This window comes from Schistocerca americana, chromosome X (assembly GCF_021461395.2).
Source record: "Schistocerca americana isolate TAMUIC-IGC-003095 chromosome X, iqSchAmer2.1, whole genome shotgun sequence".
In the NCBI taxonomy this organism is placed as follows: Eukaryota; Metazoa; Arthropoda; class Insecta; order Orthoptera; family Acrididae; genus Schistocerca; species Schistocerca americana.
The window spans coordinates 298,572,340-298,600,008 of record NC_060130.1 but is presented as its reverse complement, the minus strand read 5'-3'; the positions used below and the strand labels follow the sequence as shown (position 1 = coordinate 298,600,008).

Sequence of the window (27,669 nt, the reverse complement as noted above, 5' to 3'; positions counted from 1 at the left end):
GACTACTGAGGCCGCTGATATGGAGTACCTGGCAGCAAGTGGCAGCAAAATGCATCTATTATGAAAAATGTATGTTTTGGAGGTGTCCGGATACTTTTGGTCACATAGTGTACAATATTCTGTGGTGACCAGACTGAATCGCCAATGTAAATGCTAATTGGAGTTGAGTTGTGAATTTGTGTGAATACCGATGTACTGCGAAAAAATTTTATAAATCCTAGGGACTTTTTCTACGAACTTAAATATTAATGAATGCAGTGTCCCGAAAAAACTCTTCTGATTTCAAGTAATCTGTCACATCATCCTGTAATTGTTACAGACTTAGTTTTGCGGAGCAATGAGAGCAGGAATTTGAAGAAGCACGTGGAACTTACTCTCTCTCTTTTTTATTGTGTACCATGGGAACAAAGGCAACGGCCTTGCCGCAGTGGATAAACCGGTTCCCGTCAGATCACCAAAGTTAAGCGCTGTCGGGCGTGGCTGGCACTTGGATGGGTGACCATCCCGGCCGCCGTGCGCTGTTGCCATTTTTCGGGTGCAACAGCCTCGTGATGCCAATTGAGGAGCTACTTGTTCGAGTAGTAGCGGCTCCGGTCAAAGAAAACCATCATACAGACCGGGAGAGCTGTGTGCTGACCACACGCCCCTCCTATCCGCATCTTTAACTGAGCATGACACAGCGGTCGGATGGTCCCGATGTGCCTGAAGATGGAGTGTTTATGGGAACAAAGCCACCCGCCAATGCTGTCTAGATCAAGATTCCGCCAAGTTATTAAAATATAAAAAATTCAAACGTTAGAATACGGTAGCGGTATGACGTTTGCGGTTGTAAGTATGTGAATTGTCACTACACGCGCCGTCAGTTAACCTAATCTGGGAAAACAGAAAATTTTTTACATTACAGGAAATTATTAAGGTAATAGATGTCAGTTTTTGTCATTTAAACCTGATGGATGAAATAAAATAGATTGTTTCTCCGACTGATAAAATGTCTAACTTGGACTAATACTGATAGTAATAAATACTAATAATCGACTAAGCTGATGTATCTTATGAACAATATAGGGCTAGAAGACAGACGGATGATTGGAAGTCAGGATACATCGTTGTAAGAGCGAAAACTTTTCAAAATTCCTGGTAATAACTACACCTTGCAGTCTCATAAGGTGATGAGGAGGCTGTGCATATAAATATGCAAGTGCTGCAACTTAAACGTGTCTTACAATGTAGTACCGCACTGGAGCTGAATATATCGCTTCAAAAACGTCATGTAGCCGGAAAAAATGACTTTATTACACAAACTGCTCTCACGATGCGTTTCGGATTTACTTCTATCATCTGATATCTAAATTCACAGAGGATCACAGAATACGAGCGTTGCTAGATGTATACGTAACATAAGTTGGCTGACAGTAGTCTGCATCACTGATGTGTGGTTCTGGAATTCCAGATCACCCTGGAATCCCCTGTTTACGGAAAGTAGTTCGTATTGTTTTGGTGCTGAAGGGGTTTGCGGTTGCGGCAATCAGTTCTGTGATGACTTTCGTAGCTGCTGTCCTCTAGTTTTTAGACACAATCCTCTTCAGCTACCGTCTGTTAGTATCACTCAACAAATACTTCCGTCAGCGTTGTGGTTCAGCGGTCTCCAGTTTCCCTGTATGCTACATAGAACTTAGATAATTAACCTCCTGCATCGACAAACACTTCGGCTCTCTTGGTTATGGTATCACACACAATAGAGCATCAATAATTTGCCCATGTTCGAATTCACTTAGCTCCGACGTAATGCACTCACAACTACACAGAACACTGTCCTGATCACCACTGACGTTGACTGAGGACATTTCACAGGTGCCATTCGCGGTCAAATAGAACAGTGTAACCTGTTTTCGCAGTGCTCCCATATTTTGTTTAACTGTTGTATCTTGAACACCAGGTGGAATGATTTCATAGTGGCTGATTCTCCGAAGGATCTCAATACTTCTGAGAAGAAAGTGAATAAACATTTGTGACACAATATTTGGTCGTATTTTACGCCAGGAGGGTGTAGTAATGCGAGTCGAATTGATGGTTAAAATGGCTCTGAGCACTATGGGACTTAACATCTGAGGTCATCAGTCCACTAGAACTTAGAACTACTTAAACCGAACTAACCTAAGGATATCACACACATCCATGCCTGAGGCAGGATCCGAACCTGCGACCGTAGCGGTCGCGCGGTTCCAGACTGAAGCGCTCGCTCGGCCACGCCGGCCGGCAGTCGAATTGAAATGAGGTCAAAAACGTACGTACCAAACGTAGGACTAATCACAAAATGTACGTGCAGTCGATGCTTGCAGATGTAGGTGAAAATCAAACGTAAATGCAGTAAGTACCATACTTCAGTATTTTTTGTCACGAACTGCCTTTAGATCTAGAGACAAATACTATTTATTGGAAAGCACTGATAATGTTTTGTACGAATAATTGGAAACGCATATGAAAAAATACGAGTAAATACGCATTTTCCAGTACTTGAAGACTCGAATTTGAAAATCCATAGGGAATAATGCAGCAGCTACAGACAACAGAGCCATAGAATGACGAACTGAAACACAAGGAATATGGTAAATGCCGAAATAATGTTCCATTCATTTCAATTGCAACGGAGCTTTGCAAAATGAAAGAAATTCGAGTTCTGAATAAAGTCTTTTACTAACTTGTGTGCCAAAAGAAGATGTTTGGGCATGTGTTGGACACAGATTTCTTTCATCACTGGTTGAGGACATATTAGGCGCGAACACCCATTTAATGGCTCAGTGATCAATGATTGCAAGGTCGGCGTAAGCAACAGACATGAAGCTATGTTCAACTTCAGTAGATCAACACACACTCACCAAAAGCAGCAATCTACTACAGAGTAGGTTACGGAGATCGTGTCACGTAGTCAAGGTCAGTCTCACAAATTCCTGCAGAGAAATATGGTGCAAAGAGAAGAAAATGGCTGAACCGCAGTAACAGCTCTGAATTTAGACTGAGCCCTGCGTCATAGGACAAGAAAGATTAAGGTTTCACGTTCTGTTGACAACAGGGTTATTAAGATACGGAGATGAAGCTCGAATTGAAGAAGGGTAGGGAAACAATTCGGCTGTATCCTCTTCAAGGGTACCACCCCGAATTTTTATTTAGCAATTTAAGGAAACCACAGAAAACCTAAATGTGGATTGAATGACGGGGATACAAACCACCACCCTCCCGGATGCAAGTCACCTTGGCAGATGTTATTCGACGAGCACATGTGATAACGTTCCGTACGTGTGTCTGAGTACGTGTCGTTGCCCGCGTGACAGTATTTCCCATCATCCCAGGGTCTGGCTCCATTTGCATAGCGTTAGTGTTTACGCTTTACGGTGTTCTGGTTCAAATGGTTTAAATGGCTCTGAGCACTATGCGACTTAACTTCTGAGGTCAGCAATCGCCTAGAAATTAGAACTAATTAAGCCTAACTATCCTAAGGACATCACACACATCCATCCCCGAGGCAGGATTCGAACCTGTGACCGTAGCCGTCGCTCGGTTCCATACTGTAGTGCCTAGAACCGCACGGTCACTCCGGCCGGCTACGGTGTTCTATCCGAATACCTATCTGCCTAGTGCACGCTACAAAATACACTGATGAGCCAGAACAATATGACTGCTGCCCATCGCGAAATTATATACTGCCTCGTGGCGCTGAGGGCACGTGACGCTGTAAGAGAAGTATAGTAGAGACGAATGGGGAATCATTCTAGCGACGACGAGTGACGCTAATGCGGCAATCCATAGTCTTAAGCAACTTTGACAAAAATCAGATTGTCCTGTGCCTGGGAGTGGGCATTTCAGAAACGGTGAAGCTAGTCTGCTGTTCGCGCGCTACCATCGGGCTCATCTATGGACAGTAGTTGAAGAACGCTGAAACTACAGTAGGCGACAAGAAGTTGGACGTCCATATCTCATCGCAGAACATAAGAAGAATCAGATGCTTGCCCGCTCTGTAGAGCAGGATAGGCGGGGGATCTGTGGTACATCTGACAACGAAGTACAGTGCTGGCACAGGCTCAAGTGTTTTGGAACACACCGTTCGGCGCACAGTGTCGAAAGTGATGTTCCGCAGCAGAGGACCCCTACGTGTTCCCATGTTGACACGACAAAATCGTCAACTATGATTACTGTGGGCGCGGGATCATCGAGATTGGACGGCGGATCAGTGGAATCATGTCGCCTGATAGAATGAAACCCGTTTATTGTTAAACTAGGTCTTGATATACGGCGCCATCCAGGGGAACGGCTCCTCGGAACATGCAGCGCGACACGGACGCAGGCAGGTGGGAGCAGGGAACGAGACAAACCAACACTGGACGTTACGTTTCAGATGTGTTACGACCCGTGGCTCTACCCTTCATTCGATCCCTGCGAAACCCTACATTTCAGCAGGATAATGCACGACAGCAGAGGACGTTACATTTCACTCGGGATTCCATGGGACTTGCGGTAATAATCGAAGCCATCATGACAGCTGTGGACATTATTAGGGACCACCTTACCCCTTATGTTTATGTCTTGCTCAACAGTGATGGCATCTTCCAGTAGGATAACTATCCGTGTCACAAGGCCAGAATTGTGCTCAAGTGGTTTGAGGAGCATGATAGTGAACTCACTTTGCTGTCTTGGCCATCAAATTCGGCTTATCTGAATCCCTTGTAACCCAACTAGGACGCTATCGGGCACCATCTCCGCGCCCACAAACCAGCCACCCGTAAATTAGGGGAAATGTGTGAAAGGTGTCTAGCAATTTGGTGCCATAAAGCTCGGGAAACCTGTAAGTACACTACTGGCCATTAAAATTGCTACAACAAGACGAAATGCCGATGATAAACGGGTATTCATTGGACAAATATATTATACTAGAACTGACATGTGATTACATTTTCACGCAATTTGGGTTCATAGATCCTGAGAAATCAGTACCCAGAATAACCACCTCTGGTCGTAATAACGGCCTTGATACGCCTGGACATTGAGTCAAACGGAGCTTGGATGGCGTGTACAGGTATAGCTGCCCACGCAGCTTCAACACGATACCACAGTTCATCAACACTAGTGACAGGCGTATTGTGACGAGCTAGTTTCTCGGCCACCATTGACGAGACGTTTTAATTTGGTGAGAGATCTGGAGAATGTGCTGGCCAGGGCAACAGTCGAACATTTTCTGTATCTACAAAGGCCCGTACAGGACCTGCAACATGCGGTCGTGCATTATCCTGCTGAAATGTAGGGTTTCGCAGGGATCGAATGAAGGTTAGAGCCACGGGTCGTAACACATCTGAAATGTAACGTCCACCGTTCAAAATGTCGTCAATGCGAACAAGAGGTGACCGAGACGTGTAACCAATGGCACCCCATACCATCACGCCGGGTGATACGCCATTATGGCGACTACGAATATACGCTTCCAATGTGCGTTCACCGCGATGTCGCCAAACACGGATGCGACCATCATGATGCTTTAAACAGAACCTGGATTCATCCGAAAAAATGACGTTTTGCCATTCGTGCACCCAGGTTCGTCGTTTAGTACACCATCGCAGGCGCTCCTGTCTGTGATGCAGCATCAAGGGTAACCACAGCCATGGTCTCCGAGCTGATAGTCCATGTTGCTGCAAACGTCGTCGAACTGTTCGTGCAGATGGTTGTTGTCTTGCTAACGTCCCCATCTGTTGACTCAGGGATCGAGACGTGGCTGCACGATCCGTTACAGCCATGCGGATAAAATGCCTGTCATATCGACTGCTAGTGATACGAGGTCGTTGGGATCCAGCACGGTGTTCAGAATTACCGTCCTGAACCCACCGACTCCATATTCTGCTAACGGTCATAGGATCTCGACCAACTCGAGCAGCAATATTGCGATATGATAAACCGCAATCGCGATAGGCTAGAATCCGACCTTTATCAAAGTCGGAAACGTATGGTACGCATTTCTCCTCCTTACACGAGGCATCACAACAACGTTTCGCCGACTGGGGTGGCCGAGCGGTTCTAGGCGCGATAGTCTGGAACCGCGAGACCGATACGGTAGCAGGTTCGAATCCTGCCTCGGGCATGGATGTGAGTGATATCTTTAGGTTAGTTAGGTTTAAGTAGTTCTACGTTCTAGGGGACTGATGACCTCAAAAGTTACGTCCCATAGTGCTCAGAGCCATTTGAATCACCAACAACGTTTCACCAGGCAAGGCTGGTCAACTGCTGTTTATCTATGAGAAATCGGTTGGAAACTTAAAAGTCATCACGCTGTAGGTGTCGCCACCGGCGCCAACCATGTGTGAATGCTCTGAAAAGCTAATGATTTACATATCACAGCATCTTCTACCTGTCGGTTAAATTACGCGTCTGTAGCACGTCATCTTCGTGGTGTAGGAACTTTAATGGCCAGTAGTGTACTTGTCGAATCCATGGCACGCAAACTCACTGCTAAATCGCGTTCCAGAAGTGGACCAACACGGTTTTAAGTGGGTGGGCATAATGTTCTGGGTCATCAGTGTATAGTGCTTATTTGTTTTGTACAGGGTGTTTAGATGTTTATCTCTGTAGCTTGCAAAATAATAAATGAAATAAGTATTTACTGAGAAATAGCTGCTGGTAAACCTTTCCGGGTAAGGTCGTGGTCCAAGAAACTCTTCTGTTCCTGACGTTTCGTCCAGAAGTGCGCTGGACATCCTCAGAGGCGCAGTCCTGGACGAAACGTCAGGAACAGAAGAGTTTCTTGGACCACGACCTCACATCCCAGAAGGTTTACCAGCAGCTATGTCATCCGATCGAGAAAGCCTACCTTCGAAAACTAAGAAATACAGTATTACGCTCTTTGCTGGGTTATGAAGAGAATTTGGTTTAGTTATCTGTGACTTCAGCGGCTGTGCATCCCGTCTGCAATCGTTTAGAAGGTGCTTTGGTCTGTGCACTCGGGTTGGAAAAGCACCGACATCATTTATAATTGCACATTGGTTAGCACACTGGATTCGTCTTCGGAAGGACGATGGCTGAAATCCGCATCAGGCCATCCTGAATTAGGTTTTTCCGTTATTTCCACAAATCGCTTAAGGCAAATGCTGGGATGGTTCCTTCCAAAAGGCACGGCCGGTTTCCTTCTCAGTCCTCCTCAATCTTTGTCAACGGGACGTTGAACACTAATCTTGGTTCAAATGGCTCTGAGTTCTATGGGACTTAACTTCTGAGGTCATCAGTCCCCTAGAACTTAGAACTACTTAAACCTCACTAACCTAAGGACATCACACACACCCATGCCCGAGGCAGGATTCGAACCTGCGACCGTAGCGGTCGCGCGGTTCCAGACTGTAGCGCCTAGAACAGCTCAGCCAGTCCGGCAGGCTGGACACTAATCTTCTCCCGACATTTATAACCGAACTATGTTCATAACTCAGCAGAAAGAGTAATGACTCTGACGTTTATCTATCTATTCACTTATTGTTTTGTAAGCTATAGAGAAAAACACCCAATCGGAAACAGACTGTATGTCAATACTTTCCCAACTTGTCTTTCAGCTGATTGTTGAAGGTCCTTCCCTTTATAAGCTGAAAGTACCTTTGTTTAGTTCCCGCATTCGTAAAGTTTTATAATGGGTAGGTTCGTTCTTTGTCAAAAATGCCGAGATACAGCAACCAGACCATTGATGATGTTTTAGATGAATTAAACGATTTGCGTATAGTAATATACCGGGTGATCAAAAAGTCAGTATAAATTTGAAAACTGAATAAATCACGGAATAATATAGATAGAGAGGAACAAATTGACACACATGCTTGGAATGACATGGGGTTTTATTAGAACCAAAAAAATACAAATATTCAAAAAATGTCCGACAGATGGCGCTTCATCTGATCAGAATAGCAATAATTAGTATAACAAAGTAAGTCAAAGCAAAGATGATGTTCTTTACAGGAAATGCTCAATATGTCCACCATCATTCGTCAACAATAGCTGTAGTCGAGGAATAATGTTGTGAACAGCACTGTAAAGCATGTCCGGAGTTATGGTGAGGCATTGGCGTCGGATGTTGTCTTTCAGCATCGCTAGAGATGTCGGTCGATCACGATATACGTGCGACTTCAGGTAACCCCAAAGCCAATAATCGCACGGATTGAGGTCTGGGGACCTGGGAGGCTAAGCATGACGGAAGTGGCGGCTGAGCACACGATCATTACCAAAAGACGTGCGCAAGAGATCTTTGACGCGTCTAGCAATATGGGGTGGAGCGCCATCCTGCATAAACATCGTACGTTCGAGCAGGTGTTTATCAGCCAGGCTGGGGATGATATGATTCTGTAACATATTGGCGTACCTCTCACCCGTCACGGTAGCAATTACAAAACCAGAATCACGGTAGGTGTGGTAAATCCAACCCATACCGTGACTTTCACGTCGTGCAGTGGAGATTCCACGACAGTTATACGATTTTCGGTAGCCCAAATTCTGCAGTTGTGGGCGTTGACAGACCCTCGGAGCGTGAAATGAGCTTCGTCGGTCCACAACACGTTACTCAACCAATCGTCATCTTCCGCCATATTTGAGACGCCCACACCGCAAATGCCCTCCGCTTCACTAAATCGCCAGGTAACAGTTCATGATGCCGATCGATTTTGTACGGATAGCATCTGAGGGTACGCCTAAGTGCCAACAAAATAGTAGTGTATGGAATGCCGGTGCGACGTGCGACTGCACGAAAAAATGGCTCTGAGCACTATGGGACTTAACATCTGAGGTCATCAGTCCCCTAGAACTGAGAACTACTTGAACCTAACTAACCTAAGGACATCACGCACATCCATGCCCGAGGCAGGATTCGAACCTGCGACCGCAGCGGTCGCGCGGTTCCAGACTGAAGCGCCTAGAAACGCTTGGCCACACCGGCCGGCGCGGCTGCATGAGCGCTGACTTCCCCGTCCATAGACAAACTCGCTACAGTCTCCATTTCTTCCTGAACTGTCTCAGCAGCATTACGCCTTGTGCTCGGTCGGCCACTACGGGGTCTATCGTCTAAACGACCCGTGGCTTCGAACTTCGAAATCATTCTCGCCACAGCTGCATTTGTCAACGGACCTTTACCTGTTCGAATCCCCTTCCTATGGCGATAGGATCGCAACGCTGAACTAGCACATTCCCGATTCTGATAATACAGATTCACTAAAAGCGCCTTTTCAGGTAGCATCTACATGCTGCGACTGCTAGCGCATCTGATTCTCTCTCTCTCTCTCTTTTTTTCTTTATTGTATTTCAATTCCCCATCGCGGTGGGCTGGCAGCAGCATATGCGCTGCTCTTCAGCCGAAAGACATAGAACAAACAATAGAAGACAGTTAAAAACATACAAAGGAGAGAATATGGTGAACACAGATATAAAAAAAGGGGGAACATAATGGAAGGCAATAGAAAAAAAGTGACAACTATAAAATGGTGATAAAAACCGTAAAAAAGTAGTGCACACAAAAAACCACTCACTGGGACAATTAAAAGAACACAAGGCACAGTATGACCGGAGGATAAAAATATCGACAGATGGCGTAGCACATAACAACAGACTGACAGCGAACCTCAAGGCAGCACACAATTCAAATCACACCTCTTCACGCACAGAAGAAACAGCACTAAACACAACACTGATGTGGCACACTGACGATGATCAAAACGGAGGATCTGCCAGGAGCAAGGAGATGATGGAGACCGGAAGAAAGGAGGGAGGCGAAGGGAGGGGGGAAATGGGTGGGGGGCGGGGTGCTGAAGAGGGCCAGGCAGGGAGGGATGTGGGAAGGAAAGAGGCAAGGATGGGGTGTGGGGTCTCAAGGGGGGGGGGGGGGGGAGGGAAGGAGGAATATCCGCTCTGGGAGAAGGAGGGGAGAGGAAAAAGGGGGCCCTGGGGAGGGGGGGGGGGAACCAGGCCAGGTTATAGTTGGAAGGAAGGGTATATGTCACGGTGAAATTCATCATCCAGGAGGGGGAGTCGCTGGAAATTGCCCTGATGAAGGAGATGGAGTGTGTGGTGGTGGAGAGAGGAAGGGATACAGCGATAGAGCAACGGATGGGGGGCGGAGAGGAAGGAGGAAACCAGAGGGTGGGGGGGATCAAGCCTGTGGACAATGTAAAGGATGCGGAGATGTTTGAAGAACAGGAGGAGGTGGGGGAAGGGGAGCAGTTCATTCAGGAGCCGTGTGGGGGAAGGAAGGCGGATATGGAAGGCAAGGCGGAGTGCATGGCGTTCAAGGATTTGGAGGGCCTTGTAAAAGCGGGTGGGGGCGGAGATCCAGGCAACGCTGGCATAACAGAGGATAGGACAGATGAGGGATTTGTAGGTGTGGAGGATGGTAGAAGGATGCAATCCCCATGTTCGGCCAGACAGGAGTTTCAGAAGGTCTCTCTCTCATTACACCTCCTTTTATACACGATTGTCACGCGCAGTCACTGACGTTTTACTGTCCAGCGCAATCTGTCGGACACTTTGTGAACTATTTTTTTTTAATTTCTAATAAAACCCCATGCCATTCCAAGCATGTGTGTCAATTTTTACCTCTCTATCTGAATTATTCCGTGGTTTATAAAGTTTTCAAATTTATACTGACTTCTTGATCACCCGGTAAATACACATTTTTCAGCAGTTGCGAGGACGGATTTGAAATACATTACGTGATTTCGTGTACGCCCATCTATCTCAAAGGAGTAATACGAACGGAAACTGTCGCAGCCTAGTACGGTAACTGCTTTTCCCCGTGCCAAATAGGCGCTAAAAATTAACATTAATGGCGACACTAGACAGAAGAGCACCTCGACTCGTCACACCGGCGGCGCGAGTCCGCGAAGATCATTTATGCGGCGCGAGTTGGCTCGAGTGCGCAGTATTGCACCGGAGGACGCCATTCAGCGAAGCGGCGAGCGTTTTTCCTCGGCTTTCAGCGAATGTAGGCGTCAGGGGTCGGGAAGGGGCGCCGGCGTTTGTGAATGGAGCGCGTAAGGCATGCGCAGCTCGGCGCGCTGGGCCGCAGGCGCCGGGGGTCCGCGGTGGTGGGGCAGTTGGGCTGGCGCGCCGGAGCCATGAGGAGTCGCGGCAGCTCGGAGTTGCTTCTCGGCGAGCTGGCGGGACGGGCGCGCAGAACATTGGCCCTGCCGTTGGCAGGGCCCCCCCTGCCGCCCCCGACCCGCACCTGCCGCCAGCACATATGGTGGTACGGCACCTGGGTGCTGTCTACCGCACTCGTCTTCTCTGGCTGCGCCCTGCTCTTCCTGGTGCCGCTCTACGTCGATCCTGCCATCTCCACTTTGGCTGCCGACTTCTACCCATTCCCAGTTGAATGTGTCACCGTACGGTAAGTGCCGATTCCGCCTACGCACTTAATTTTTTTACAGGACTGCTGCCCAGTGGAAGTATGCTGCGCCTCCTCCTAAGCGGACGGACTTCGGCTTCTGGCCCGGCGATTAAATTTTAGCTGTAGAGTAAACAGTGACTTTATTGAACTTGAATACTTGGGACTATAACGTCCCGTAAATGAACAACTCACAATAACCACTCACTGTTGGTTTCATTTTTAATGTTTACAGTGCATTTCTGAAGTCAACATCTTTATGTGGTACATTATGAATAATTCAACTATGATATTCTTTGACACTTCAGTACAATACAAATTGCCGGCAGGGGTGGCCGAGTGGTTCTAGGCGCTACCGTCTGGAACCGCGCGACCGCTACAGGCGCAAGTTCGAATCCTGCCTCGGGCATGGTTGTGTGTGATGTCCTTAGGTTAGTTAGGTTTAAGTAGTTCTAAGTTCTAGGGGACTGATGACCTCAGAAGTTAAGTCCTATAGTGCTCAGAGCCATTTGAACCACAATACAAATTCTAGTTCTTAGTACAACGTTCGCTCTTGTAAGGACAGCAGACCTACAGGATCAACGATTAAAGTTTTCCCACGGGTGAAACAAACAACCGACGATATAACGTCCGAGGACGCCGTGCCCACTTTTAATTTATAAAGTAAGACGGGCAGCTTCTGAGTCACTCCCTACATTTATTCGAATCATCGGTTTTGACCACAGTGATAAATCATCTTGATATACGTATGAAATTACTACAAATCACAGTTCATGATCTTCAATTAAAACTGAAGTTCCAGCCCGGTTACGGACTGCGATTTGCAGTAATTAGGTATTAGATTAGAATTTGAAAACGAGGTGTGGCACAGATGACAGCCAGTAACTCTGATGAACACGCTGTTTACCTGTCTTTACTACAAAGAAAGACCATTAGTCGTAATATTTATGTTTAAGATCGGCGGGACTGTCTGCAGAATGACAGCCCTCGTCGGGGCGCAGGAGAAGTCGTTTGTTGCTCCAGTTTTTAGGAATTTACTATCAATCAACGCTAACTTCTGCTCCGAAAGATCGTCAAAATTATCACTTCTATAAGCGGTGGCTTTCTCGGTCGTTGTCACTATCTATAAAATTTTTATGAGTATGTGGCAGTGCCGTGATGTAAAGTAGGTTGTATATACAGCGTATCTGAAGAAAAAAAACCGGGAGTTACAAAAAGGTAGTATACGGACAACAACAGAAAAAGTCTGCACCGTTGGTTCAATTCGGGAGGGAAAACCAAGCCAGAAATACTTTTTCATCCGCGTATACAGCTGGTGCACAGACGATCTCTCATGATAAACTAAGAATAACGCATATCACATTTCAGGGCTTCAAACCATCTGCCAAGTAGTGACACAAGCCGGTCGAGTTTGGTCCTCAACCGCGCAATCCTCTCTGCAATCTATTCATTAATAAAAGCTGTGCTCCTTTCCTTCTGATTTCCACTCCACCGCCGAGAATCTGTAGCGAATTCACTGCTCTGTCACAGTTACTATGAATCAGTTAACTTTGCCATCAACAAGACGTGTAAAGAAGTAAGAAATTTTGCCATCATTGAACGAGAATACGACGTAATAAATATCGAAACATCTTTTGTTGACAACCGCCCAAGAATTATCTTGAATTCAGCATTTAAAACAAAAGGCTGCGGGAAATGTCATAAACTATCACTTCAATGTGTTATTTCATCGTAGAATTCACCCTTCACTCCATTAAAAGTCTAGACTCGCATATGAGATAGACGGGACTGAAATAGCCGGCTGGTCTTCCAGATTTCTTTTACATGTTGTTTCCCTGAATCACTTAAGACTAGCGCCATGTACTTCCTTTGAAATGGCCACGAAAAATTTTCTGCCATATTCTCATCCAGACCAATCTTATTCCTTGTCTCTTATGACACCGTCATCGACGTAACATTAAACTTTAATCTTCCTTCTTTTTCGCATTTGTCCTGTCTACGGATAGGTAGCGTGGAACAGTTGGTTCACTTGCATTTGTGCTTCGCATGCCGGTGTGTGTCGTATGGAAGACGACACGTAATTGTAAGAGTCTCACTTCATTTACTTTTATCATGTTGATAAATGTCATTCCAAGGTCTTTTGCCTGCATTTCTCTCGTTGCACACACATTTTCAGTGTGGGAGATTTACCAGAGACGAAGTAATACGTTCCTAGGCTCAGATTCGAATTTGAATACTCGAGATCTGAGGAAAAACTACTTCCCGTGATCGACTCTGTCTTTCTCTTTCGTATATAAGGTACGCTACGGCTGAAGTTACACACCCCTATCTGTAGAACGTTTTCGGTAACTTCTTGCTGTAACTAAATGGAAATGAAATGTTGAATAAAATCATTTCGGTATTAGGCCGCATCAGACAGTGAAAGAGTCTAGTCGATCGAAGCTACGGTTTCTGATTTATAATTTTCATTTAATTCTATAATACTGCGCAGCCTATCACCAAAAATGATACAATTAAAGTTAACACCGGATGTGGTCATGTGCACCTTTAAAGCTGTAACGATTCGCGCATTTCTTCGTCGACTCTTTCCATACAATGGGATGTTATTTTAAGTGTGCCACAAGATCGCTATTTATTTTTTTCGGAGAATCACCGTTGCTTGATGCTTCAATCCGAACACAGAAAAACTGTTTCAATTACCATATATCACATTACGATGCACATGTCTTTGATATTGTAATAAAACACGTCTGAAGGCATAGCAGGCTGTGAATGGAACCAATCTCTACCATATGTGAACCAAGCTACACTTAGAGCTAATCTCAAATAAGATCGGCGTCACTTGGAGGTTGGATTATTGTTTTTCTTACTGCAAACATCATACCATTACTTAAAACAGTTCAGTGAGTGAATAATTTATTTAAATTTATTAAACTGTGCGTTTCACACATACTGTTTCATCTAGTCATTTACATGAGTCTAAAAAACAGGCCTAAATTGCACAACACAACTAAAGGAGTACTTTTCGAAACCCCTTAACTGTCTCCCACTGCGAAAAGTCAGTTTGAAATTTGGCTCGAAGGGTCTGCAACATTCCTCTGTAGTGGTGGAAAAGCGTGGTGCCTTGTGACGTCAACTACGGGACGGAGAAGCTTCAAAATAGCAACGTATCGATACATGCGAAAAGAAGTCCAGCGCTCAGAAGTTCATGTGAGTAGTAAGGTGGGTTAATGATGTCACATTGGCACTAAGTTTCACCATTAATTCTTCCCAAAGCCCCGTGGGCGTGTCACACGATGGGGAGGTCGACACACTCTTTCTTCTGCACATGTGAACCCCTCTGTTTTGACTCCTCTGCGGTCGGCTAGAACCGCGATGCCGAGCGTTGAAATCACACTGATTTCATACGGGTGACCGAAGAAAACATTTCAGAAACACCGCCGCTCAGAATCAACATGAATAAACCTCAGGGGATGACTTAAAAGGCGTCTATGAAACCACCCCTGTCTTTGGGGCGTTAATTCCCACACACATCGTGGTAGAAAACGACAGTTCGCTGTGCTATGAGTAACAAGACGACGTTCTTGACAACTTTTCACACTGCTGGCACCCGCCGAACGTTTCAAGCCTTTTCTAAGGACATTGTTAGCCAGAAACCCCAAAGAACTTGGTTGCAGCCCTTTGAAGTGCAGTGCGACCGCAATTTTTGCTCTGGTGTGCAGGGTGGAACCACTAAGGACCGTCTAAAACTATTCGAAGAAATTTGAATTTGATCCAAAGCAGCAAAGGATGCTTATGCTTTTCAGCCCTCCTGTTTCACTCCCATTGGCGTGATCATGGGGAGGAGGGAAAGTAATATTGACAGATGCGTGAATAAAACGTCAAACTGTCCCTCTAAGGCCATCCAGTTAGGCAACACCCCTGGTGCCACCCGCCCTCTTTTGGTGAGCGATTGAGAAATCTGCCTGTGCAGAGACAAGCCGTGACGGAGTCCTAGACGCCTGCATCATACTACTCTAGCCCTTGCCAGCGGGCTGGCAGGGTCGAAGGGATGGCAGGGCGTTGCCTGCCTGCAGGCACCTAGGACTACATCATGGCTTGTCTCTGTACAGGTAGATTTTTCGAATGCTCTACAAGGAAGGGCGGGTGGCACTGAACGTGCTGCCGAACGAGGTGGTCTTACAGAGATGCTTCGCCGTTTTATTCACACATGTGTGAATGTACCAACCCCAACCCCCCATGATAACAGCGCAGGAGAGCACGAAATATGAGCGCTGTGAAAGCATTAGCATCCTTTGCTGCTGCTTGGGATTACATTCAAATTTAGTCGAATAGTTTTAACGCTCCATAGTGTTTCCACCCTGCATACCAGAGCAAAATATGTGGTCGCACTGCATTTCAAATGGGTGCGATCACGTTGAATGGGGTTGCTGGCCCACGATGTCCCTAGAGAAGAGCTGGATCGTCCGGCTGGTGTCAGCAGAGTCAAAAGTTGCCAAGACCTTTGTCCTGTTACTCATCGCATTGCGAACTCAAGTTTTCGACCGCAGTATGTGCAGGAATCAACGCCCGAAGCAAAGTTGTTCTCATTGACGCCGTTTATGCCACTCCCTGAAAATATTTCGTATCGATTCTGAGAGATGGTGTGCCTGAAATATTTTCGGGTGTCACCCGTATGAAATCCGAATTATCTCAACGCAGGGCGTTACTTTTCTGATCCCAGTCGCGGTGGAGTCAAAGAAGGGGTGAAATGTTCTGAAGAATGGGCGTGACGACATTCCCATCGTGCTACAAGTTCACGGGGGCATTGCGAAAAATTATGGGGAAATTTGGTGCCAGTGTGACATTAATAATCCACCTTACAAATCTCATAAACTTCTGAGCTCTGGCCTTCTTCTCGCACGGATCGATACGGTAGTGTTTGAAGCGTCGCCGCCTCGAGGGTTACGTCGTGGGGCACCACGCTTTTGCGTCGCTACAGAGGAATGTTGCAGGCACCTTTCAGCGAAATTTCAAACCTATGCGTCGCAGCTGGAGACAATTACGAGGATCCGAAGAAGTGATCCCTTAATTGTGTTGCGCATTTTATTTCTGTTTTTATAACCACGTAAATGCCTAGATTGAAAAGTATATGCGAAACGCACAGCTCAATATATTTAAAAAAAATATTCACAGACTGTTTTAAGTGATGGTATGATGTCTGCAGCAAGAAAACCAAAGACTGACGCTTAAGATCAAATAAGGCACCAGAGGTAGCTAACATTCCGTTGGAACCTCTAAAATCATCGGGGGAAGCGAAAACTGAACGACTATTCACGTTGGTGTGTAGAATATATGAGACTGGTGGTATACCATCAGACTTTCGGAGAAACATCATCCACGCCATTCTGAAGACAGCAAAAGCCGACAAGTGCGAGAATTATCGTACAGTCAGCTCAACAGCTCACGCATCCAACTTGCTGACAAGAATAATGTACAGAAGAATGGAAAAGAAAATTGAGAAATCTGTTAGATGGCGATCAGTTTTGCTTTAAGAAAGGTAAAGGCACTAGAAAGGTAGTTCTGACGTTGAGGTTGATAATGGAAGCAAGACTGAAGAATAATAAGATCTGGCAAAGGCACTCGAAAATGCAAAATGCTGCAACGTATTCGAAATTCTGAGAAAAACAGAGGTAAGCTTAGGGAAAACGGGTAATATACGATATGTACGTGAACCAAGATGGAACAATAAAACTGGAAGACCAAGAACGAAGTGCTCGTATTAGAAAAGATATAAGACAGGGATGCAGTCATCGCCACTACCGTTCAGTCTACACATCGAAGAAGCAAAAATGGTTCAAATGGCTCTGAGCACTATGGCACTTAACATCTGAGGTCATCAGTCTCTTAGAACTTAGAACTACTTAAACCTAACTAACCTAAGGACATCATACACATTCATGCCCGAGGCAGGATTCGAAACTGCGACCGTAGAAGTTGCTCGGTTCCAGACTGAAGCGTGTAGAACCGCTCGGCCACTCGAAGAAGCAAATCACGTAAGTGAAACAAAGGTTCAAGAGAGGGATTGAAATTGAAGGTGACAGAATATCGATGATAAAGATTCCCTCATGTCATTGTTGTCCTCAACGAAGGTGAAGAAGAATTACAGGATCTGTTGAGTTCAATGAACAGTCTAATGAGTACCGAATGAGGATTGAGAATAAATCGAAGAAAGACGAATGTAATAAGATTGGCAGATATGAGAAAAACAGCGAGAAACTTAACATCAGAATTGTTGATCACGAAATAAATGAAATTAAGCCATTCTGCTAACCAGGCTGCAAAATAACCCATGTCGGATGGAGCAAGACGGATAATGTTCAAATGTGTGAGAAATCTTATGGAACTTAACTGCTAAGGTCATCAGTCCCTAAGCTTACACACTACTTAATCTAAATTATCCTTAGGACAAACACACACACACATGCCCGAGGGAGGACTCGAACCTCCGCCGGGACCAGCCGCACGGTCCATGACTGGAGCCCCTCAGACCGCTCGGCTAATCCCGCGCGGCTAGAAGGATGTAAAAAGCAGAATAGCACAAGTAAATAGGGCATGCCTCGCTGAGAGAAGTCTACTAGCGTCGAACATAGGCCTCAATTTGAGGAAGAAATTTCTGAGATGTACGTTTAGAGCACATAATGAAACATGGATTGTGGGGAAACCGGAACAGAAGAGAATCGAATCATTTAAAATGTAGTGCTACAGACGAATGTTGGAAATTAGGTGGACTGATAAGATAAGAAATGTGGAGACTCTCCGCGGAACTGACGAGGAATTGAATATTTTGGAAAACTCTGACAAGAAGAAGACACAGGATCGTTGGAAATGCGTTAACACTTCTGTGGTACTAGACGGAGCTGTAGAAGATAAGAACTGTAGAGAAAGGATAGAGGAACACGCCCAGCAGATAATTGAAATGTGGAGACTCTCCGCGGAATTGACGAGGAATTGAATATTGTGGAAAACACTGACAAGAAGAAGACACAGGATCATTGGAAATGCGTTAAGACTTCTGTGGTACTAGACGCAGCTGTAGAAGATAAAAACTGTAGAGGAAGACAGATAGAGGAACACACCCAGCAGAATTCTGTGTAGAGTTGTGTGCATTAAATCGTAGTTAAGTGAATTCGAACGTGGGAAAATCGATGTTGCTCGTATGTTGGGTGCTTTGCAATCAGGGTAGCCGAAGTTGTTGGTGTTTGGTTCAAATGGCTCTGAGCACTATGGGACTCAACTGCTGAGGTCATTAGTCCCCTAGAACTTAGAACTAGTTAAACCTAACTAACCTAAGGACATCACAAACATCCATGCCCGAGGCAGGATTCGAACCTGCGACCGTAGCGGTCTTGCGGTTCCAGACTGCAGCGCCTTTAACCGCACGGCCACTTCGGCCGGCTGTTGGTGTTTCAAGAGGCACCGTATCGAAGAGTTATATCGTATCATACAGGGGAAGCGGAGAAACATCACACGCTGAACCACAAATCGTACGAAAGTGAGTAATGAGAGATCTTGACAGACGGTAACTGAAGCGTATTTTGATGAAAAATAAGAGGACAGCAGCAGAAAAAATCAGTGCGGAACTGATTGACTTACACTCGAATCCCGAAAGCACGAAATCGACATGAATGGAGCTCCTTAAGCTAGGAATTTAAAGGGGAGTAGGAATTCAAAATCCTATATCAGTGATTCAGATGCCAATAACAGGATATTCTGGGCCAAAGCCGTAAAACAGATTATAGAGCAATGGAAGAAGGATGAATCTCAATATATTGTATATGATGTGATGAAGCCCTATGAGTATGATAATTATTTTTTCCTTTGATTGACTCGTGGGGATTACAAACAAATCCACAACTATAAGACGAGATTTTTCACGATGATGAATGATTGCCTTCGTGCAGTATTAAAGAGATCCCCCCTCAAACGCAATCCTCTAGTGCAAACCTAGGGTTCCCAGTTTCATCCTCAGCTAAAGAATTTGATCAAAACGGTTGAAGACTATCCTTATCTCGTTGAGAGAGAACAAGAATTCACATCTGGAGAAGAGCGCATCAAAATTAGTTCCTCTATACACTCTTTGACATAAAACCTGGCCGGCAGCCGGCTGCAGCTGCGTCCAAAACCGCGACGATCGTGACGTGGGACAAACAACATGGCAACACTATAAAAATGGCTCTGAGCACTATGGGACTTAGCCAGCCGGAGTGGCCGTGCGGTTCTAGGCGCTACAGTCTGGAACAGAGCGACCGCTACGGTCGCAGTTTCGAATCCTGCCTCGGGCGTGTATGTGTGTGATGTCCTTAGGTTAGTTAGGTTTAATTAGTTCTAAGTTTTGGCTACTGATGACCTCAGAAGCTTAGTCGAATAGTGCTCAGAGCCATTTGAACCATTTGAACCACTTTCGTACTTAACTTCTGAGGTCATCAGTCCCCTAGAACTTAGAACTACTTAAACCTAACTAACCTAAAGACATCAAACAGACCCATGCCCGAGGCAGGATTCGAACCTGCGACTGTAGCGTTCGCGCGGTTCCAGACTGTAGCGCCTAGAACCGCGCGGCCACCCCGGCCGGCTGGCAACACTGTAGGCTGCGGCAGTTCCCGGAGGAGGTCTTGTCTACTATTCGAGACGTTACGCTATATACATGCCCATGGTCAGAGGACTAGGTGTACTCGGTAATAATAATAAAAAAACTGTATAAGGTATTTAGTGATGAAATTGAAGGGATATCATGTGACGTAAACGTAGGTCTCATGACGAGAACAATAACAAAGAGAATGAGAAGACAAAAAGCGGTAAACAGCGTGTCCTCAGAGTGCAACATCTCGGTTTCGAACCCAATAGTTGTCAAAATGTTTCTAGCGCCCTTTGTCTGAATGCTGCAGTCCTGAGTGTAATAGTAGCACAGTTATAGTGATTCCACTTTTTGAAACACTGGTAATGACGGTTGCGTCCAATAACATTTTTACGAAGGATTTCTTCTCGGACGGTGTGCGTACGAACGCGGCACGCACTAGCGCTCTCCGGGGCCACTTGCTCGCACCCGGAAGCGGCCGCTGCGGCGCTCCTGCTCTCTATAAACCTTCGCCGAAAGCGTCAGATACCGATCATCGGCTTGGCTCTGAGCACTGTGGGACTTAACTTCTGAGGTCCTCAGTCCCCTATAACTAAGAACTACTTAAACCTAACTAACCTAAGGACATCACACACACCCATGCCCAAGGCAGGATCCGAACCTTCGAACGTATCGGTCGCGTGGGTCCAGACTGTAGCGCCTAGAACCGCTCGGCCACTCCGGCCGGCGATCATCGGTTTGAAGAGCATAGAATGTTTTACTGTTGTTGTGTGATTCTCCATAAAAATGTCTATCATTCGCATTTCACGCGCGATAGCAACGGAGGCAAATGACCCGTCAATATGTGATGAGTGTCGTATTACACTAATATGCAAGACATGAGTACGGCTGAGAATAAATTACATTTTTTCATTAAATCAAAATATCTTATTAAGGGCCGGCCGCTGGTGGCCGAGTGGTTCTGGCGCTACAGTCTGGAACCGCGCGACCGCTACGGTCGCAGGTTCGAATCCTGCCTCGGGCATGGATCTGTGTGTTGTCCTTAGGTTAGTTACGTTTAAGTAGTTCTAAGTTCTAGGGGACTTATGACCTCAGCAGTTGAGTCCCATAGTGTTCAGAGCCATTTGAACCATCTTATTAAGGTGTTCACTGTTATTATTAGTGCTTTACATACTGTTTGATTTTGTTTCAGATGCGGTGCTTGGAGCAATTTTTAAACAGGAATTCGTATATTCCTGTCAAGCCACAGCGAGTAACTGCGCTCTGATGAGTTTTCATCTCGTTTTAGATTTCTTACGGTAAATGTAAAAGCTAAAATGTATGAATACCTTGCAGTGCATGCGCTTTAGTGACGCAGGCACATAGAACATTTTGATGCTCACGAATGGCTTCATGGAGAACTTAATACTGAAACTTCCTGGCAGATTAGAACTGTGCGCCGGACCGAGACTCGAACTCGGGACCTTTGCCTTTAGCGGGCAAGTGCTCTACCAACTGAGCTACCCAAGCACGACTCACGCAGCGTCCTCACAGCTTTACTTCTGCCAGTACCTTCCAAACTTTACAGAAGCTCTCCTGCGAAGCTTGCAGAACTAGCACAGTTTTAATCTGCCAGGAAGTTTCATATCAGCGCACTCTCCGCTGTAGAGTGAAAATCTCATTCAGGAAACATCCCCCAGGCTGTGGCTAAGCCATGTCTCCGCGATATCCTTTCTTTCAGGAGTGCTAGTTCTGAAAGGTTCGCAAGAGAGCTTCTGTAAAGTTTGGAAACTAGGAGAGGAGGTACTGGCAGAAGTAAAGCTGTGAGGACGGGGCGTGAGTCGTGCTTGGGTACCTCAGTTGGTCGCCGGCACGGTAGATCAGCGTGTTCGGTCAGAGGGTTAGCTGCCCTCTGTAATAAAAATAAAAAAAACTGAGTTAATCGATCAACAACGAACTTAAACGGGTGTCTTACGACGTGCACCCCGAGCAGATCAACGAACGAAAACGAACAAAATGAAAAAAAAGAAAAAAAAAGAAAAATAAGAAAAAAAGTTGGTAGAGCACTCGTCCGTGAAAGGCAAAAGACCCGAGTTCGAGTCTCGGTCCGGCGCAAAGTTTTAATCTGCCAGGAAGTTTCATATCAGCGCACACTCCGCTGCAGAGTGAAAATCTCATTCTGGAAACTTAATACCGATGGAAAGTTATATTTAAGTTATGCAGTTAGATTTAAACTAACAAAATTGCCCATATTGGAAGCTACCCAGAGTGGAACGAAACTACTGACGCAGGTGTCACCAAACATTTACATGGGTACCTATTTGCTATTACTCTGTTTAAACAGAGGGGAACTATATTCATTTCACAAATATTCCCCTGACATATGGGTTCTACGTGACGAACAGAACTCAAACTCGTATCGTTGAAGGTCGAGTTGAAGTTCTTCAGAGACGTTTGTATAGTGAAGAACCTTGGTATTCACAAATGAGACATCTATGTCTGTTAAGGCAGTTTACCGAGTCCAGATTCTGAGAAGACTTCATGTGTAAAGGTTTTCTTCACATTGTGTTGAAGAACTTCTTCTATCAGTCTGCAGACCCATTGAATAAAACAAAAAATTAAGAACCTAGAGTGCACTGGACTGCACTGGGATAACATCTGAAAACTCATGCCACCCCTGCATCGCACGACAGGTGTGGAATCTCTGAGCTAACGAGAAGATGCTATAAGCACGTCCCTCTCATTGCAAAATTGGTCGCTGAGCGTCATCCCGAAACGTTGAAGATAAGAACTGTTGTTTCTTATGTGAAGTACAGCCGTCCTGAAGTCCAAAAATTAATTTTTCCGTCTCAGTGTTCTATCTTACATGAGCACTACAGAGCATAATTCATCGAAGTGGAAGGAGAATTCCACGTGAATGTAGCGAAACAATTCAGGACCACATGCGGGAGTAAAACCTCTGCCACAGGGTTTTCAAATAGTTGAAACGATGTTGCCAGGTCTTAGCTGTATTAGGGTTAGCTATGTAGCGAAATGCTTGTCGTGCTTGTATAATACGCGTTCTAAGAGGAGATGCGCGGGAGCGTTTGGTTTATATGCAGCATTATCTCCTGGTTCTCTCTAACGTCGCATTTTAGGATATCTTCATTTCACGCATTCAGTTATATTTCATCTAGCCTTCCTTATTTTTGAAGCTTCCGCGTGGAAGAGGCCTGTTAACGACGGTGATAAGTAATTCCAGTGCAGAAGTAGCAAAGCCGGTGATAATAGTATCCGTTATTAAAGCGTAGGGTATGTGCAATATTGAGGGCCATAATTTTCCATCAAGATTACTACTTCCCCAAATACAAACGAATACAACAGTTACATTTATGGTTGTAACGTATACTTCCTTCAGCGAAGTAAAAAGTAATTGCAAATCAGTTTTTTCCCATGCATCAGGAAACAGTAAGATATCAGACGATTTTCAACTCGAAATTGACTGTGTCTACGTGCAGTCGTGTACCATATACGAATACAGATAGAAAATCACGACTACGACAAGTATATAGAAGAAGGTTAGTGGGGTTGGACACAAGAAGTAAAGCACTAAACTAATTATTAGAGGCCACGCATCAAATCAATTCATTTGGGGATTCAGAAGAGAAGATACTGAAAATTTAGTTCATTAACAAAAACACTGGACTTAAATGGCAACGTGTAGCTCCACCTTTCCTTTGTTTTTCACCCTGAGGACCATACATGTAGGGCATACTTACTAGCCTGCTCACTGCTTCTGTAATGTTCCCTCTTTGTTTGTCTCTAAATGAGAAAAAGAATTCAAAAGCACGTCACTGAGAATTTTCCAGAGACGTTTATGTGTGCTGTTGGTTGCTGCGCGTAAAGCGGACCAATATAGCTGCTCCCACGAGATAATGGACGGAGGTTCCCAGAAACCTTACGAATTGTATTTGAAATCTAGTGTCACAATTGAAATAAGAACTTCATTATTCGGGATTTGTATGTTAGCTTACATTAATCTGCAAATAAACGCACGAACGAACCGTAATTTATCCATTGCCATAGCTCATTCGAATAGTAGCGGAACAAAATGATCAAACACAGTCACCCAATTATCGAACACATTCATCCAACACTAAAAGCAATAACTGAGCCAATATAAAATCCTGCCCGTGGTAACAAATTCGGAGCTACCTGCAGCAGTGGCGGACCCCATACCGCATATTCGATTTTTGAGAAATATACTGTGACACGAATTAATCTGCCGTCACTGTTAAATCAACAGAGACTATTGCGGAGGTGTGCCAGCCTGACTGGTCCTTATTATTGGAGCTTTTCTGTTGCATAGGAAACGGGACGCCTAGGTAAATGGGAATATTCTGCCACTGGAAATATCGTATATGCCATTCTGCAAAACAGGGACAGGAAAGCTCTTTCGACTGAACGAACAGAAATAACAGCAGTAACAATAACAAACCAACAAGGTTGGTTGGTTTGGTGGGACGGGACCAAACAGCGAGGTCATCGGTCCCATCGTATTAGGGAACGATGGGTAAGGAATTAAGCCGTGCCCTTTCAACGGAACCATCCTAGCGTTAGCCTGAAGCGATCTAGTGAGGTCACGGAAATTCTAAATCAGGATGGTCGGACGCGGGCTTGAACCATTGACCAAATGGTTCAAATGGCTCTGAGCACGATGGGACTTAACATCTGTGGTCATCAGTCCCCTAGAACTTAGAACTACTTAAACCTAACTAACCTAAGGACATCACACACATCCATGCCTGAAGCAGGATTCGAACCTGCTACCGTAGCAGTCTCGCGGCTCCGGACTGAGCGCCTAGAACCGCTAGACCACCACGGCCGGCTGAACCATTGACCTCCCGAATGCGAGTAGAGTGCGCTACCCACTGCGCCACCTCGCTCGGTAGCCAATAAGGTACGGTATTAAGTCTCTTGCATTACAGAAGAAGGTTGGAGATTAAAGAACGTAAATATAAATAGACTCATCGTTCAGTTAGCGAGATACAAATGTTTTCTTAGCACACTGTTACTCAAATCCCTTCTGCAATTTGCACAGGGAAAAGAAAGAAAGCTGAAGTGATACACATCGGTAGTCCAACGAGGTCCGAACCAGTGACTATTCTTACCTTACATCACGAGACGAGGATGGCACCAAGGAGAAAACATGACACGGCTTCTCTTAGCTCTTGCCACTGCTCTGGTTGCATATAACGCAGACAGTTCACAACACTAAGTACGCAATCTTTGAAATTTAAGCGTGGAATTACCTACCTAGAGTCGAAAAATTAAATTTACGATCTAGATCTCATATAAACGCTATGACTATTGAGATTACTTCGTCAGTATGGAAACAAGATATTGCGAGAATTTATGAGAACCACTCAGCACCAGTGCCAAAAGTAAGTGAACCTTCATGTGGTGTCGAACATCGCCAGGAATACTGCCAAGTCTCACAAGACTAGCAATATGCCAAACTTCGTGGACAGCTGCTATACGCATCCTCCCCCGTCCAGCCCTGAGTGGAACTGCGCTACCAGAAGTCGGTCTAACGGACGGCTTTAAACCGACAGCAAATTATACCACTGAAAAATACAAATCAGAAGCACACTTATCCTGTTGGGCCGCGGGCGAAAACTTATTTCAAACAAACTAAAACTGTGCGCAAAACCTATTTTTACAAAATGTCAATAAAGTGTAAGATTCTACGCACTGTTGACCTCGAATGGACTGTCTCTACGTCAGGTGTTGTGTCACACTCTATTAGAATATCATGAATACCAGCAAAATGAGGAGATACTATGGAAAATAAACTGATACACTGATTCCAAAGAGATGTAAATCAAATTTTGGACTTGGCGGGAAAAACTGAATGTATGACTATTGAAGTAGACATAAAATAGAAGAAATAGGCAAATGCGCAGTTGTGCACTTTCAAACGATTTTCACCTTGAGGTCTACGATAGTTCGTGTCTATTAACAGGCTTGCTCACTGCTGCCGTGCTTTATCACGCCTTATCTGATACTCTACGAGCTCTTTACCTCAGCTATTATTATGTCAGTGAGAGAGTGTTTACTGCAGTCTACTTTACATAGTCGTAAAATGCTCAGTTTCTAAAACGGTAGCTGGTTTCGAAATCACTTCCAGTTTTTTCTACAAAGCTTTGACTTATCACTTACTTTATCTACTACTTTAATTGAGCTGCTAACTGTCACAAGTAACTGACAAATCTTAACGCTACACTTCATATATCTCCTGCCATCCTCGCAGGGGTAGCCATTGTCGTCTGCTTCGCGAATATCAGATATCGAGTTACGTCACAATGAAAACAAATGAAGGTCTCTGAACAGATTCGAAACATTTATTAGTGATACCAAACTGTATTTAATTCATCAGCTCAGTATCAGATAAGACGTGATAAAACACGGCAGCAGTGAGCATGCATGTTAATCTGCACGAACTATCGTAGACCTGGAAGTGAAAACCGTTTGAAAGTGCACAACTGCGCATTTGCCTATTTCTTCTATTTTGTATCTGCTTCAGTAGTCATACATTCAGCTTTTCCACCGAGTCCACAATCTGATTTACTTCTCTGTGAAATCAGCGAATAAGTTTATTTCCCATAGTATCTCCTCATTTTGCGGGCATTCACTTATTCTGTTTGCGTGTTACAGAAAACCTGAGGTAGAGGCAATCCGTTCGAGGTCAACAGTGCGTAGAATCTTACACTTTCTTGACGTTTTAGAAAAATAGGTTTTGCACACAGTTTTAGTTTGTTTAAAATAAGCTTTCGCCGCAGGCCCAACAGCATAAGTGTGCTTCTGATTTGTATTTTTCAGTGGTACAATTTGCTGTCGGTTTAAAGCCGTCCGTTAGACCGACTTCTGGTAGCGCAGTTCCACTCAGGGCTGGCTGGGGCAGGATGCGTATAGCGGCTGTCCACGAAGTTTTGCATATTGCAAGTCCTGTTGAGACTTGGCAGTATTCCTGGCGATGTTCGACACCTCGTGGAGGCTCACTCACTTTTGGCGCTGGTGCTGTGTGGTCCTGCTAAACTCTCGTAATATCTTGTTTCCGTTCTGACGAAGGAATCTCAATAGTCATGGCGTTTATATGAGATCTAGATCGTAAATTTAATTTTTCGACTCTAGGTAGGTAATTCCACGCTTAAATTTCAAAGATTGCGTACTTAGTGTTGTGAACTGCCCGCGTTAACTATTACCAGAGCAGTGGCAAGAGCTAGAGAAGCAGTGTCGCGTTTGCTCCTTGGCGCCATCCTCGTCGCGTGACGTAAGGCAAGAATAATTACTGGTTCAGACCTCGTTGGACTACCGATGTGTATCACTTCAGCTATCTTTCTTTTCCCTGTGCAAATTACAGAAGGGATTTGAGTAACAGTGTGCTAAGAAAACATTTGTATCTCGCTAACTGAACGATGAGTCTATTTATATTTACTTTTTTTAATCTCCAACCTTCTTCCGTAATGCAAGAAACTTAATACCGTACCTTATTGGTTACCGAGCGAGGTGGCGAAGTGGGTAGCGCAACTCTACTCGCATTCGGGAGGACGACGGTTCAAACCCGCGTCCAGCCATCCTGATTTAGGATTTCCGTGCCGGCCGCGGTGATCTAGCGGTTCTAGGCGCTAAGTCCGGAACCAGGGGACTG

The 27,669-nt window shown here is 45.1% G+C and overlaps 1 protein-coding gene and 1 pseudogene across 1 annotated transcript in view; both read left to right on the top strand.

Moving 5' to 3' along the window:
• Positions 1–409: 409 nt before the first annotated feature.
• LOC124557419 lies at positions 410–527 on the top strand (annotated as a pseudogene).
• A 10,494-nt stretch (positions 528–11,021) lies between these two features.
• Positions 11,022–27,669, top strand: part of LOC124555971 (protein tipE) — a 522,740-nt gene continuing 506,092 nt past the window's right edge. The window contains exon 1 of the mRNA XM_047130017.1: positions 11,022–11,386. Within this exon, the coding sequence (XP_046985973.1) occupies positions 11,022–11,386 (365 nt within the window). The remainder of the gene's footprint in view (positions 11,387–27,669) is intronic.